We start from the raw sequence: 16,550 nt of genomic DNA on the forward strand, positions 1-16,550 counted from the left end.
AAAGATTCACCTAATATAAGTATACATTTAAGATTAAGCCATATAACCTTTATATACAGCATATACATAAAGGGTAAGTATGAAAAAATATCATTTGCTTAACCTAAATATTTCTGACAAATGCTTAAATCGTTGGATTCCTGCTGTAAAGAGTGATAGTGAGCGTAATAATTGCCTGGTGTGATCCTATGTCTTAAAGGAAAGAGCGTGTGACAAACTCCCCTGAGAAAACCCTGTGACTCCCCTCTCCCCTGTTATTTGATATTCATTCGGTGGTTTGATCTACCAAACGCAGACCACTCCCTGGCTCATTATCTTCAAAGAAACCACAAAGTTAAGTGCTCTCCCGAACGCAGGCAGCGGTACTTGGTCGTCGAGTGTCTGGAACTCCAAGCCGGACACTAACCCGTGAACACTGGTAACTTTGTACCACCGCCTGCTTCTATTCCCGACAAGACAGGAGAGCGCTTTTCGGTAAAAAAGGTACGCACAAACTAGATGAACAATCGCTACCTATGAGCCAGGGGAACCGGTCGGTGTTTTATTAATTTTGGGACTCCTGAAAGTGACCCACCGCTACCACTTTCCTCCTGGAACTATTTTAGGCAGACCCCACATGTGAGGTTGGTCAAAACTTCACCCCAGTGGTGATTCAGCTGTATTTGTGGGATTTGAGTGCTAATTGGACACTTTGGGCACTCAGATCCAACCTATCCAGGGATATAAGTATTGTAGTGGTCCCTATTAATATTATATATGTTTTGGGGTATTTTATGTTTTATTTTCTGTACCTCTAGTGGTTGGGAGACAATTAAGCAAAGTACACTCAATTATCTCCCAGACACAGAGACTCCTGGCCTTTTTTTCCTCTACTTTTGCTGGAGACCCCATGCTGGGGGTCTGTGTTTACAAGTGGGCCATCTGGCCAGGGGGGTGGAGCTAGCTGCAGACCAGCAAAGACGCATTGTGTACAGCTCCGTACCAACGCAGGCAAAATACCCGATTTACCGGCGGAGATCGGGCACCTACCTCTCCCGAATCTAGCCCACGGGTAGGAGAAGTACAGATGGGTAAGAAAAACAACAAACCGAGGCCAGACAAACCTCCTTTCAGCCATGATATCGGCGAACTCCTGCGGAACTCACAGAAGGCCGCGTGGGAGAAAATGGCGCTGGGGGAAGCTGAGTACTCCGACTCCTCAGAGGATTTCTATCCGGACCTGGGAGAAGGTGCATTGGCAGCCCAGTCCACCGGACACACAACCAAAGCACCCCCAGCAGGGGAACCGGTCACCGCAGCCATGTTAACAAAAATGTTCACAGAACTCAGGCAGGACTTAGCTGCCGACCGGGTAACCTTTAAAGAGGCTATAGAAAGGTCCAACACAAGGCTTACCTCTCTAGAAACCACCGCAAACGCCCAAGACGCACGACTAACTACTCTGGAACTGAGACTGTCAGACCTCCGCAAACAACAACTCGACACAGCAGAAAAAGTGGAAGCCTTGGAGGAACACAGATGGAGAAACAACCTAAAAGCGCAGAGGGGTGCCCGATGACATTGGGCTTGCCGACCTCCCACACTACGTAAGGCGCCTCTTGGCAACGCTACTGCAGCCTAAACAAGCTAAACTTGTGAAGCTAGACGGCCTATTCCGCCTGCCCAAACCGGCAAACGCACCGCCAACCGCCATGGCTGACCTCATTCTGAAATTCCAAACCCACCAAGACAAGACCGCAGTCTTGGCTGCGACCCGAGGGAAAACCCCTATATTATTTGAGAACTCTCAGTTAACTTTGTTTCCTGACCTTACAAGGAGCACACTAAGTTGGCGCAAATCGTTTCAACCGAACCTACAACACTTGAGATCCAACAATATCCAGTACCGCTGGAATCCGCAGGAACTTGACACCCACTTGGCCCGGCTGGGCCTGACCGCCCTGCAAGATGAATCTACGACCACCCTGACCCGGCTAGACCCCACCATGGTACGGGAATTTATACCCAGATCGTCCCGGCGCGCTACACCAGCAGGCAACACAACCTGAGGGAGTTACACAGAAAGGACGATTCTCCATCCCGTAGAATGCTTTAGATCCCGCCGCCACACTCAGTGACTATACATACTATGTTATATTCGTTATTTTGCCTGTTGGTAACTATGCTAGCACATTGTTTATGTTTTCACAATTTTTATTTAACCTGCCGTACCCAGCCCAGCTAGAATGAGCCACTGTACCACCCCATTTACAGACTCCCTCTTTTATAGTTGAGCCACACACAAAAGGGCCCACACTAAGCGCGGATATTAGACGGAGACTTTCAATATAACGCTGGCTCCGGTATCCCCCCCCCCCCCAACCAAGATGGTTCAGTTTACCTACTAATGTGAATCCCCGGAGGGGGCCACCCCCGCTCCCTGGAGCACCTAAGCTAACACTAGATAGCCCGACTTCTGAGTATACCTTATACTTGTGCCCAGGGGGAAGTTATTTCGTGGACTACCATGTTTTTCACAAAAAAAAACCTCACTCAGCGTGGCACCATGTTCCAGCCATTAACAACACTATTATTATTATTGTATGTGAACTTTAAGGGCGATAGCCCACATATTGTATTGATGCTTTTTCACATGCTGAGTGACCAAAATAAAGAATTAAAAAAAAAACATTCCAGTTGACTGACCAGTCTTGACTGATGTTTAGGTGTGCGAACAATGAAGTGCTTGATTTCTCACGACCTGGTTGGATTTTGGGGCGTACGAAGGAACGTACTATGTGAACGGGTTATAATCACACAACCCTCTAGGAGTTCGCCGAGAGTACGAACCAACGTACTATACAAGGGGTTTGTTACAATTGGTGGCAAGCGGTAGGACCTCTCGAATTGACTTCCCGAACAAGGAACAGTAGTGAATGGGCCAGCAGTATGAAAGCCTCAAATGAACAACGCTGAAAGACCTACTGGAAGCTATGAGCGCTTGTTCAAACGGGGTTTCGCGCCCTTCCATCTGGTTGGGCGGCGAAACCCCTCCCGTCCCTGGACACTGATTGGCGCAAATGAGTTTCTCGCCTTTCAGCGGATTGGTGACATCGGGTTTCGCGCCCTTTCTTTGGGGAGGGGGCGGCAAAACTCCTTCATCCCCCTAACGCTGATTTGGTTCGCGCCATTTCAGCTGCTTGGTTGTTGCTTGGTTTAGGCGCGAAGTTTGAATTCAACGGACTAAACCAAGCAACACCATGGAACTGATTCCGGGGATGCACAGAGCCTTGAGACCCAGACTTCCGACGCTGATATCTCCGGCTCTGTGCATCTGATCACCCCACTTTTTGCAGGGATCCCAGATGGGACCCGGGGCTATTCACCCATATATGTAACCCTATACCCCCTCCCTGTCCCGGGGCGCCGAGCCCCAAAGTTCACCCCCCCTGTATGTGAAGTATATTCATGCATGTACCTGTGTCCTGTTAGAGCAGGAGATGGTTATCTGTTCCCCAGCCCCCTCCTGTATGTGTTTTGTGTTGTGCTGGATGGAGACCTCTGTGCTTAAAAGAGCTGTGTGCCCAATAAACATTGTCAAACGTTGTATCCTGGAACTGTGTCTCGTCCTGTTACTGGGGGAATGGGTCTGACCTACTCTAACCAAAGGGGATAACCAGCTGGGTTTCCCAGGTCCCGCTACAGAGGGCAACGAAGAAAGGTGAACTATGCTGCATTCAAAGATTTTGTAGATGGAGAGATGGATATAGATGCCTATATGCAGGACTTTGAAAGACAGTGTTGCCTGGAAGACCTGATCATAGATAAGTGGGCAGCCATTCTGAGCAGCAAATTGTCCAGCAGAGCAGCTGAAGCCTACCGGGCAGTACCCGACTGAGATATACACCACTATGAGCCGGTAAAATAAATGTTATTGGCTCAGTACGCTGTGACACCCGAGGCATATAGGAGAAAATTTCAGTGGTTAAGGAAAAATCATAGGGACTCTTTTGCCAAATGGGCTTTCAGGATGCACTGGGCAGCCAAGAACTGGATGCAGGGATGCCAGGCAACCACCTTGGATGATGCACTACAACTGTTTCTGCTGGAACAGTTCTTTGATCATGCACCAACAAAGATCCGGGAATGGGTGAGGGATCGTAAGCCTGAAACCTTACAGGAAGCAGCAAAGTTAGCTGATGAGTACCAAGATGGAAGGAAGGTAGAACCCAGCGGACGATGAACCCCCTTCAGGACGTCCTATCTAGTGAAAAGCACCCCGCCACAGTCTAGACCGACTCCCTTCACCCCTGCACCCACACCAGTGCGTATCCGAAGGACTGGAACCTTGTGCCATGGATGCAACCAACCAGGGCATTGTAAGAACAATTGCCCGAACCATAATAGAGAAAGCTGGGAACGCACACCACATCAGCCAGTTCAGGCCGCAGCCCACTGTTACCAGGAAGATTTTCGTCTGATGCCAAGTTGCCCAGAGGAACAGTGGATGGTCCTACATGAGGTGAATCCTATTCAAGCTGCAGGCGACAACCGGGAACACCATCGGCAGTGGGTAACCATAGAGGCAAGGGGACTGAGAGACACTGGTGCGACCTTAATGCTAGTGCAACCACACAAAGTCCACCCTCAAGCCCGGACCAGCCAAACAGTGGCCGTGAGGGTGACAGGAGGTGCCATCCACAAACTCCCAACTGCACAAGTCAACTGGGGGATGGCGTACAAGCACCTGGAGGTCAGAATTATGCAAAGTACCATTTGGGAACGACTTGGGCTGCCAGACTTCGCAATTCACTGCTTCAGGCCCTAGCCGTGACCACGAGACTGCAAGTTCGCAGGGGACAACCGATGCACTCTGAGGACCCTCAGGTAGGACCCTATGTCCCAGCCCTAGCAGAGAATCTTACCCCCTACTGGGGTACCCTCCAGGGTTTGGGGAGCAAACAGAGGGAGGACCCAATGTTAGATTGGTATAGGAAGCAGGCAGAAACACCCCAAGGAGATATAGAGCGGGAAAGGTTTGAGTGGGAAAAGGAGCTATTATACCTGGTTACACGGAGAACAGGGAGCGGAGCAGCGCAAGTACCGTATATATTGGAGTATAAGCCGACCCGAATATAAGACAAGGCCCCTAATTTTACCCCAAAAAACTGGGAAAACTTATTGACTAGAGTATAAGACTAGGGTGGGAAATGCAGCAGCTACTGGTAAATTTCTAAATAAAATTAGATCCTAAAAAAAATATATTAATTGAATATTTATTTACAGTGTGTGTATATAATGAATGCAGTGTGTGTGTATGAATGCAGAGTGTGTGTATGAATGCAGTGTGTGTGTATGAATGCAGTGTGTGTATGAATGCAGTGTGTGTATGAATGCAGTGTGTGTGTGTATGAGTGCAGTGTGTGTGTGTATGAATGCAGTGTGTGTATGAGTGCAGTGTGTGTGTGTATATGAGTGCAGTGCGTGTGATGCAGTGTGTGTTTGTGTGTGTGTTGCAGAGCCTTGGTGGGGGGTGGGCATTTTTATTATTATTATTTTTTTTTATTATTTTAATTAAAAAAAATGTATTACCGGTATTATTTTTAAAGTATTATTATTTATTTTTTTTCGTCCCCTCTCCCTGCTTGATACATGGCAGGGAGTGAGGCTCTCACTCCCTGGGGGTCCAGTGGCATTGGCAGTTCAGTGGAGGGGGCTGGCAGAGAGCTCTTACTTACCTCTCCTGCAGCTCCCTCCTCCTCCGCGCTGGTCCGGTCAGCTCCCTCTGCATGTCCCAGCGAAAGTCTTGCGAGACTTACACTGTGAGCTGACAGGGGAGCTGACCGGACCGGCGCAGAGGAGGAGGGAACTGACAGGAGCTGCAGGAGAGGTAAGTAAGAGTTCTCTGCCAGCCCCCCTCCTGTATTATGTCTGTATTATGTAAATTGCCATAATACAGACAGTGACTCGGGTATAAGTCGAGTTGGGGTTTTTCATTGTGCCGAAAAACTCGACTTATACTCGAGTATATACGGTAGCTAAAAGACAACTGATAGTTCCCCGCAAATACCGGCAGAGCTGCTTAAGATTAGCCACGACATTCCCCTAGCAGGACATCTGGGTATCCGAAAGACAAAGGACCGGTTAACTCCGACATTCTTTTGACCAGGGATCTGTAGGATTACTGCAGGACCTGTGATGTCTGCCAAAAGATAAGAAAAAGGGGTGACCGTCCGAAAGCCAAGTTATACCCCTACGCATAATTGAAAAACCCTTCCACCAAGTAGCAGTCGACCTGGTAGGCACCTCAATAAGCCCAGCGCCTCGGGCAAGAAGTACATCCTTACCATGGTAGTGTCAGGATTACCAGTTGATCCAGCACGTAGAATTGTGTCACACAAATGACTTATAGGTAACGTATTACCGGGCCTTAGGATGGCCGGACTTAACGTACCAAAGAGTAGTCAGGATACTTGCCGAGGTTAGGGGATAAAGAAAGAGACACAACGATAAGGGAAAGCCAGAAGTCAGGGATACCAGAATATAGGGAATTAAAAACAAAGCCAAAGTCAAAAACCAGAATAAACTTAAATGAGGAACGCGCTCTCGGACAACCACTAGGGAAACCACGACAGGGCAATGAGGAAAGGTAATTTTGGGTTTAAATACCTGCTTTACATTTCTGATTGGCCAAGATCAATCTTTGACCCCAAAACGTGCGCGCGCAACGTCACGTACACGCCGACGTCGTCAATCACATGAGCGGATGTGGGGGTATAATTTGCCGTGGATCTGCAGTGGCCGGCGTCCGTTAGCATGCCGCAAGTGTCAGTCATGCAGATGCACGGCCGCTGGGTGCAGAGACCGCAAGATGAGGAAGAACATGTTACAGGTAGACTATGCTACCTGGTACTTAGAGGCAGTAGCACTCCCCAACATAAATGCTAAAACAGGAGCTGAAGCATTAGTTAAAATCTTTACCCAAGTAGGCTTTCCTCTGGAGATTTTGTCTGACCAGGGAACCCAATTTACAGCAACTGTTACCCAGCAATTGTGGCAGGGCTATGGAGTCAATTCCCTTTTTAGTTCTCCGTCACTCCCAGACGAATGGACTCTGAGAAAGTTTTGAGCATCTGTTTCAGCATGTCATTAAAACGTTCCCAGTCTCCTGTCGGCACTGGGAAAGGTTCCTTCCCCATCTGTTGTTTTCCTACCGCAAACTCCCCCAGGAGTCCACAGGGTTTCCCCCCTTCAAACTCCTCTATGGCGGGACAATTGCAGTCCGAGTGGCCAATGGAAAGATCTACTGCCTACCCAGAGCACAAGTCCACCTCGACTGGGGCTTCAGGAGCAGAAAGGTGACAGTGGGCGTCATGGACAAGCTACCCGCGGAGGTGCTCCTGGACCTCATACGGGAGCACTGGGAGGGTGTTACGGTTGCCTCCAGGCTGGCTGGAAGTTGGACTGTAGAAAGGATGCTCCTAGCGCTCACCAACGGACCATCAGCACCGTAGACACCATAACTACTGCGTAGCCACCATAAGTACTGCAGACTCCACGTACCACCGCTGCTGGGCTGGTATCTCACCGTCTGCTCTGCGCCCTGGGCCTATGACCAGGCTCCAGGTTCCAGTAGGTGAACCTCTTCCTTCTGTAGAGCGAAGCAGGATCAGGAACCAGAGCTCTTACAAGAGTTCAGTAGCTAAGGGAGTATGAAGAGCATAGCAATCCCTGTAGTGATTATAGCTGTCCCCTACAAACATGAGTCAAGGTAGAGGGTCAAGTCATTCTGTTTATTGGCACCCAAAGGGCTTTCTTTTATGCAGGTTTCCCTTAGATAGGACCACTCACAGGGTGTTACAAAACAACCAATCATACACGTACATTACAGAAAACACTCCCAGCAATTACACACAAAATCCTCCCATCTGCCTGTGATATAATTATGTTACACAAGGGGTTAACATAATTATCACAGACAGTAAAAATACAGTTTTTGCACATACCCTGTAACTTTAAAACCATACATCCAATCTCCATAAAAATTACATATTTGAACTCGGCATACTTTAACCCCTTAAGGACCAAACTTCTGGAATAAAATGGAATCATGACATGTCACACACGTCATGTGTCCTTAAGGGGTTAAACATAAATCATACCAATCCCTCCAGTGGATAAAAAGATAGACGGAAGTCCTTTATGACCGACCGCAAGCACATTTTCATGCCCAAAACAGTTCCATAGATTTGGGCTGTGCTGTCGGTCAATTTCATGCATAAAAACGACTAAGTCCCATTTGAACGTGCGTTTGAATCTTCGAACGGGACTTAGTCTCTGCAGCTGAAAGTTTAGTGTAGGAGAAGGTAAGGGTCAGAGGTGTTTACGGAAATGTGTAGGCGATTTTAGTTCCATGAATTTGGCTACACACACCGCTGACCTTGTTCGAATGAACAAAGATGGCGGCCGCAACGTATTGGTTTGCATGAACAGCGGCCCCCCAGCGTTCAGCAATTTACCTACAGCAGGCTTCCAGCCTGGGAGGTAAATTGCCTGCACACTTCCACTTCTGGGTGGTTCGCCTGTGTGGTACTTGGTTCAGTAAGCCCCATTTACTGAACCAAGTAGGATAAAGCCAGGAACACAGTGTATTAAAGGTTTGGGGACACCGTCTTAAAGGGGCATTGTTCAACAAAGTCACAATATGTCCCCAGACGGTTCTTAAAGGGCCATACACACCCAATAAAAGTCCATAAGTTTTCAGGGGCACAATCTCCCAGGGTCCATAGTCATGAGGAAGGAGGCTGGCAAATAGGCTTCTCCACAAGCCAGGGAAGCAGGGCAATTTGTCATTTAAAGGGCCAGTTACAAATGGCGGTTTGTAACAGAGGGTGACACAGGAGAGGTGGTATCCCTATTGTACCCTACGTTCTGAAGTTGAGGGACCATCAGCAGGTCTGACTCTGCTAGAGAGAATCTGCAGGTGACGCTAGAAGAGGTGGTAGGATAGGGGAGCCCAAGATAGAATCTTAGAAATAGGACAGAAGGTATTAGCTCTGAAGCCAACCAAAAAGGACAAGCTTCAGGCCGTCTGGCAGGGACCCTTCCGAGTAGTGGAACGCATATGCGACGCTACTTACTCAGATGAAAGGATACAATGATCTTTTCATGTGAACATGTTAAAACCACTCTTCGATAGGACAGAAGAAGTGGCCGCAGGTCAGCGAGAATCAGCAGGTCAGCCTGGGGGAAAAATTGAGACCAATAGAAAAGGCTGAGGCTGCCCAGCTACTACAGGGATACAGTGAAATATTCCACCGAGTAGAGACCCAGGGAGAAACCCCACTACGGCAGCAGCCTTACCATATCCCTGAAGCAGTTAGGGAGAACATGTTGAAGAAAATCCAAGGCATGTTACAGATAGAGGTCATAGAACCGTCTCAGAGCCCCTGGGCTTCTCCGGTAGTGCTGGTACTTAAGCGAGATGGTACGACTCGCTTCTGTATCGACTACCAGAAATTTAATGACAGGAGAGTCATGGATGCCTACCCTATACCCCGGATATATGAGCTGCTAGATCGTATGGCCAGGGGAATTACTTAACTACCATAGATCTGTGCAAGAGTTATTGGCAAATCCCCTTCGAGCCAGAGGCCATTGCTAAGTCTGCATTTGTCACTCCATTCGGGCTTTAGCAGTTTAAGGTTATGCCATTCGGGATGAAGAATGCCCCATCTACATTTAAGAGAATAGCCGACCGACTCTTGGAGGATTTCAGGACTTTGCCTGTGCCTATCTAGACGACATAGCGATCTACAGCCGCACATGGGAGGACCACCTTCAACACTTATCTATGGTACTTGAGAGAATTCGGGCAGCAAGGCTTACATTGAAGCCTGACAAGTGCCATGTCGGTATGGCTGAGGTGCAGTATTTTGGGCATATTGTGGGTTCTGGCGACCTGCGGGGTACTGAGGTCGCCTGCAGGGTCCTGGGTTGCGGGGATGGGCATGTGAGCCTACGTAGGCACAGAGTGTGAGCAGTCCGGGGTGGTGCGGGCTTTTGTCGGGTCATCACAGGATGGGCTTCTTCGGGAGCCTGGAGATGTACATAGGTGGAGGTAAGGTGGCCCAGGTCATTGCCGAGGAGCACCTCCACGGGTAGCTTGTCCATGAGGCCCACTGTTAACTTTCTGCTCCTTGTGCTGTGGGTAGGCAGTAGATCACGAGGTGGGAGAGCTGTAGCCTGGCTAGGCTGTGGCATGAGTCGCGTGGGGTGGTCGGTAGCTGGGTGAGGGAGAAGGGCGTTGGGACTGTCTGGTATCAGCATACTTGTCTGCCCGTTTGACAGCTTCAGCGAGGTTCTTGGGCTGCCTATCCCTCACCCATTCTTGTGCCTCGGTGGAGAATCCATTATAGAAGTATTCCAGGAGGAACTGCTGAAGAATCTCCTCGGATGACTTCGCTTGCTGCAAGTCCACCCAATTCAGGGCAGCTTGGTGGATGTGGCATGCCCACTCTGTATGGGAGTCCTTCTCCCCTTTTCTTGTCCATCTGAACTTCTGCCGATATGCCTCCGGGGTTATGGCACACCTGGCCAGTAGAACCTCTTTCACCAAGTCATAGTTACAGATCTGGTCCCCAGGTACTGCTTGGTAAGCCTCTGCGGCCCTCCCGGTCAGCTTACCAGCCAAGATGGTGACGCAATCTGCGGGACTTACTTCTAGCAATAGGCACTGCCGCTCAAAGTCCTGCAGGACGTCTTCTATGCCCTCCTCTGCTTCCCTGAAGGCATTATGGGGCCAGCCCCTCTCCCTTCCGCTGTTCATCGGGTTGTGTGGGGGTCGTCCCCTGCTTCTGAACCAGGACGAAGCCCTGGGTCTCCGAGATGAGCTTGGTCAGGAGTTCTGCTGAGGGAGCCTCTTTGAATAGGGCCAAGCCGCCTAATTTCTTCGCTGGCCACCCTCCATTAGATCGGCAATCAGGTCAACTTTGTTATGGTTGCCGGACGATTTCACTCTCACTTCCAGAGACTCTTGTAGGGTTTGCCTTTTTAGGAAATTATAGTCCATGGGTCTGTTGGCAGGGAAGTAGGATCCCGCCGCTTGCCACCAGTTGTAGCGGACCCTGGCTAACCCGACTGGTTACCTCTGCTATTAATGAATGTAGAGACCTATTACCCCCCCCTCCCCCTGCCAGTAACTGGGCAACACAGTTCCAGGGGTACAACAACAACTTTATTGGTCACACTCAGCTTTATACTTTTCCCCATGCAAGGACATTGTCCCCTTCCATGGTCCTACCCCTTCCAGGGGTCGTATAAGGGATCTAGATCTTTAGTCCCCCGTTCAATGTCCCCTCCCAGGCTCCTCACCCTCCCAGGGGTCTCCTGACAGAACTCCTGTCCCTTTGTTCCCTATCCCCGCCACCCCTCCTCAGGGCTTACCATCTCTGGTGTCTAGATAGGACGTCTCTTCATCCCTCTTTGCCTCTTTGGCTCCCAGCTACAGAAAGCCCACCAAACCGCCATTGTCCCCACCAATCTCAGGGACCCCCAGGACGGTAACTGCCACAAAAGCCTCCGTTCGCAGGGTCCCTGGGTGAACCCAGGCAAGGGAAGCATCTCCAATCGGGATACGAATGCTCCCCCTGGCCGGCGCATGCCTATACAAACGGTGGCCACCAAGGGAAGCACTCATTAATTACTTCCCTTGCGGTTTCACACTTATTTAGCGAGTTACCAATGTTCTAATTGATTGGTGCGAACAAGGGGCACTGGGGATGTCCTCATTCGGGAACCGAACGAGGTTGGAAGCATTCCAAGAATGCTCCCCCTGGATGCCGTTCTTCTAACGAATGGACTTCCACCCAGGGGAGGCATGCGCCGAGGCTTCCCTTGCGACTTGTGGATTTCGCACTTCGTTATGAGGTGCGAACGTTCTAAACCAACATTCTAAATGAGGTTTCGTGGTGGTCTGTTCGGGAGGTGAATGGATTCAATTCGTGACTGCCCTCCCGAATGGGGAGCAGGCAGTTTAGACGAACACACAGAGTAAACTACAGGAGCAAGATATGGAAAATACACGAAAGGGAGGGAGGACCCCTGCCAAGACAGTACACACACAACAGAGAAATCAGGGAAATTCCCAGTTTAGCAGCAGTCCCACTACAGAGTGCTTGGCCATTAGTTTCTGTATGTATATATTGCCATATTTTAGGTTTTTTCTACATGTGCATATACTCTAGTTGTCATGTAAAGTTATTTTAACAGCTTTTTCTAATTTAAAAATGCTTGGCTTGTTTTAAGTATGAATTATTTAATAGAGGATTTATTTCCTCCACGATCATGTCTCTCATTTAATATATAAATTTGGCACTGTACTTTAGCCAATAGGATCCAGTAGATCACGGACTAAAGGGAACACACGCCAATGTAAGGCGGACTTATAAGTAAAATGCTGGCAATGGGAAAGTAGATCTGAAGAAGCTGTCATCACGGCGAAACGCGTCATCATGCTACGTCAGCACGCACGAAAGCTGATGCTAACCCAGCCTCTCAGAAGACGATAGCAGAACCCAGACCTGATATTGTGGCCAGATTGAAGGGACTGCAAAGGAGCTTCAGGAGAAAGGTCGGAGGACAAACGATCCGCTAGCCTGCAGTTTTAAAAGGTTGTCTGTAATAAAGATTTTACATTTTACTACAGCCTATATTGCCTACATTCCCTTGGGATCATTGTTTGGAGCCTTTGAAGTTAGAGCAGACTCGTCTGCTCTGCACCTGTGAGTGTGAATGTCATATTATACATACTTATTTCATAACAATATTAAACCATATTTTTTCTTTTCTTTTTTTCCCTTTTTCTCTTGTTTTTTGGTAAATGTATATGTACATTAATTACTCTGTGGGAAACATATTTTAAGTGACCAGAAGAAAGGTATTATGTTAAAGGTGCTAAGTGTATCCACTGACCTCTTTAAGCACCATTCAAATTGCATTATTACACTTAAAGACACAGCACACCTTTCCCCCCTTGTTTTTGTTACAAATATTGAGTGTGATTTTATTGGATTGACAGTTAGTAGTTTCTATGTATATATTTTCTTATTTGAGAATTTAGGGCGCCATTTTTTATCTTGTGTATTTATTTATTTGTTACCATAGACTTGTGCAAGAGATATTGGCAAATCCCACTCGAGCCGGAGGCCATTCCTGTGTCGCCATTAGTCACCCCGTTCTGGCTTTACCAGCTTAGGGTTATACTGCTCGGGATGTAGAATACCCCAGCTACTTTTCAGCATCCGTCCGACCGACTCTTGGAGAGATTTCAGGACTTTGCCTGTGTGTATCTAGATGACATTGCCATCTACAGCGGCACATGGAAATACCATCTTAAACACATATCTGTAGTACTTGAGAGTATTCGGGCAGAAGGGCTCACATTGAATCCCGACAAATGTCATGTCGGTTTGGCCGAGGTACAGTATCTCGGCCATAGAGTAGGTTCATGCATACCTGGCCAAACACCTCACTGACCTCACCAAAAAGTCTCTCCCCAGACAAGTAGTATGGTCCCCGGAGTGTGAGGTTACCTTCCAAAAATTAAAGACAGGGCTAAGTGAAGCACCTGTGTTTGCTGCCCCAAACCATACTAAAAAGTTTCTCGTCCACACAGATGCCTCCATATTTGGGCTGGGAGCAGTGCTAAGCCAGGTGGGGAATGACGGTATGGAACACCCAGGGGCATATCTTAGCAGAAAACTTTTACCCTGAGAGGTCAGCTGTGCCACCGTTGAGAAAGAATGCTTGGCTCTTGTATGGGCCTTAAAGAAACTGCAGCCCTACCTCTATGGACGTTCCTTCATTCTAATGACAGACCACAACCCCCTCATCTAGCTGAACCAGGTGTAATCCCAGTCTACTACACTGGAGCCTGGCCCTACAACCGTATAACTTTACCATGCAGTACAGACGGGCAAGCAGAATGGCAATGCGGATGGGCTCTCCCAACAGACCGAATTGGAGAACGAATTCCTACTGCCGGACATCCGCAAGCCTACCCGTTGGGGTCTAGGTGGGTATGCTGCACCATGGAACGGGGAGGAGCAATGTGACAAACTGCCCGGACACTATCTTTATTTTCCCCGAGCCCAAGTTTTGGTTCAGTACTTTTATCTACCCAACACAGACCTGACTCATATCTTCAAAACAACCACAAACTCAAGTGCTTTCTCTGGGTGGCTGCCATTCGTATAATCGAAAACACATGCTCTGGAAAATGGTGGCCATTTTGTCTCCCGAATGCAGGCAGCGGTACGAGGTCATCGAAAATGGGTACTTTAACCTGCAAACCTCGGTAACTTTGTTCCTCCGCCTGCCTCCTTCCCCGACAAGCCAGGAGAGCGCTGTTCAGTGAATCATTTCTTTTATTTCTTGTAGGAACTCCCAAAGGCTTACTGTCACGGGTTACCTTAGTTGGAGTCCAAAGTGCAGAGATGTTTGCTCACCCTTGCAGATAAACACAGCCCACGGTAACTAGATAAGAAGCTACCTGGGCTGTGAATCTGTGCATGGGGGCTTAGGCAGGAACAGTAACCGGGTACGAGGAAACAGACTAGGGCAAATCCAGAAAAGGCAGCGAACAAGCAATAACAAAGATCCAGAAGCAGGGGTCACAAGCCAAGTCAGTCTTAAGCAACAGGAACAAAAAACATGAAACAACGAACTGACATTGCCCTTAGGGAGAGGCAGTGTTATATACCTGGGATAATGATCCATCTGCCTCAGGTGGACTTAGATTGACAGGTTCGAGCCACTGGTGAAGTCCAGTCACCTAGTGGCTCAGAGGCAGGAATGCAGGCTTAGGATGCAGAAGGACCAAGGTTTAAATCTCCTGTCTGGCACCTGTGGGGCGGTCACGCCTGGCCATCTGGATGGCACGGTGAGTACAGTGACACTGACCAACCGCTACCACTTTTCTTACTGAACTAATTTGGGCTGCAATGTGTGCGGTCGGTCAAAACCCTTGCATGCGTCAAAGAAAAAAAAGTTACCTGAGCTCTTCCCAAATCCCTATGCATATCCAGACAAATGGAGGTTATCTAGTTACTCCAATGGTCATGAGAGGAAATGCCCACCTGCCACGTCAAGGCAAACCTCCCAGGTGGGTACTACACTGACTATTCACCTTGCTTCCTTGAGCTTCTAGCAAGGTTATCTCTAATGAGACAGAGAGGGGTATTTTTTATAAACCGCTACATGCTTAATAACCCTTAATAGGGAACACATGAGGTGGGTGGCAGCATTGTAACTTAGCTGTGTGTTACAAAAGTGAAAACAAATAATTAAAAGTCCTTCGCTTAAACTCCCACTACTCTTGGGTGGCTAGATAATCTCCTTTAGTGGGATCGTATCCATTTAATGTATCAAATTATTTTCACGGTGTGAAACATACAATATTATCTGAACCTCAAACGTCCAGTAGGACTTCCACTGTAGACTGATGTTCTAGTACACATTACGTTAATTCTGTTGTGCAAATACCTGTATCTTGTCATGTCTGCTCTATACCTGGATTCTCCTCATTGTCTTTTTAAGGTCAAACCATGCAGGATGCACTCACATTTGGCTGTCAGGTAGCAGGCAGGAAGTGCGGGATTCAGGGATATGATGGCATTGTCTGAAGACCTAGACAAGGAAGGACAACATGACTGAGTGAAGACAATTTGCTAGAACTAACAAAGGACCAAGTTTTTCAAATATGTAGTTGGACCGCATGTTAATTGAAACCTTGATTGGCACTGTTAAAGAATCAGTCACATGTGATCATGACTACCATGTAAAAACACACAACTAATTCCTGCAATAAACTCAACAACTGGGCACAGCCTGTGTGATCATTTCACCTTTATATTACATAAACCTGTCAGAGGTTTGTCGGGAAGGGATGCTGACCAGTGCAGCAACCTCTATAGGGTGGAACACAGAATGCAAAGAAACCAATATACACACAAATCTGCCTGTCCTGTATCCAGAGGCCTTCCCTGCCTGTCCTGTATCCAGAGGCCTTCCCGGCCTGTCCTGTATCCAGAGTCCTTTCCTGCCTGTCCTGTATCCAGAAGCATTCCCTGCCTGTCCTGTATCCAGAGGTCTGCCCTGCCTGTCCTGTATCCAGAGGTCTGCCCTTCCTGTCCTGTATCCAGAGGTCTGCCCTTCCTGTCCTGTATCCAGAGGTCTGCCCTGCCTGTCCTGTATCCAGAGTCCTTCCCTGCCTGTCCTGTATCCAGAGGTCTGCCCTGCCTGTCCTGTATCCAGAGGTCTGCCCTGCCTGTCCTGTATCCAGAGGTCTGCCCTTCCTGTCCTGTATCCAGAGTCCTTCCCTGCCTGTCCTTTATCCAGAGGTCTGCCCTGCCTGTCCTGTATCCAGAGGCATTCCCTGCCTGTCCTGTATCCAGAGGTCTGCCCTGCCTGTCCTGTATCCAGAGGTCTGCCCTGCCTGTCCTGTATCCAGAGGTCTGCCCTGCCTGTCCTGTATCCAGAGGCATTCCCTGCCTGTCCTGTATCCAGAGGTC

At 48.5% G+C, this 16,550-nt stretch overlaps 1 protein-coding gene across 3 annotated transcripts in view; it reads left to right on the forward strand.

The window, feature by feature from the left end:
• KHK (ketohexokinase) overlaps positions 1 to 15,861 on the forward strand; it is a 153,716-nt gene extending 137,855 nt beyond the window's left edge. For all 3 annotated transcript variants that reach the window (XM_063441833.1, XM_063441834.1, XM_063441832.1), the window contains one exon: positions 15,577 to 15,861. In XM_063441833.1, the coding sequence (XP_063297903.1) occupies positions 15,577 to 15,662 (86 nt within the window). In that variant the 3' untranslated portion in view covers positions 15,663 to 15,861. The remainder of the gene's footprint in view (positions 1 to 15,576) is intronic.
• The last annotated feature ends 689 nt before the right edge of the window (positions 15,862 to 16,550 follow it).

The sequence above is a fragment of the Pelobates fuscus genome, chromosome 2 (assembly GCF_036172605.1).
Source record: "Pelobates fuscus isolate aPelFus1 chromosome 2, aPelFus1.pri, whole genome shotgun sequence".
Classification (NCBI taxonomy): Eukaryota; Metazoa; Chordata; class Amphibia; order Anura; family Pelobatidae; genus Pelobates; species Pelobates fuscus.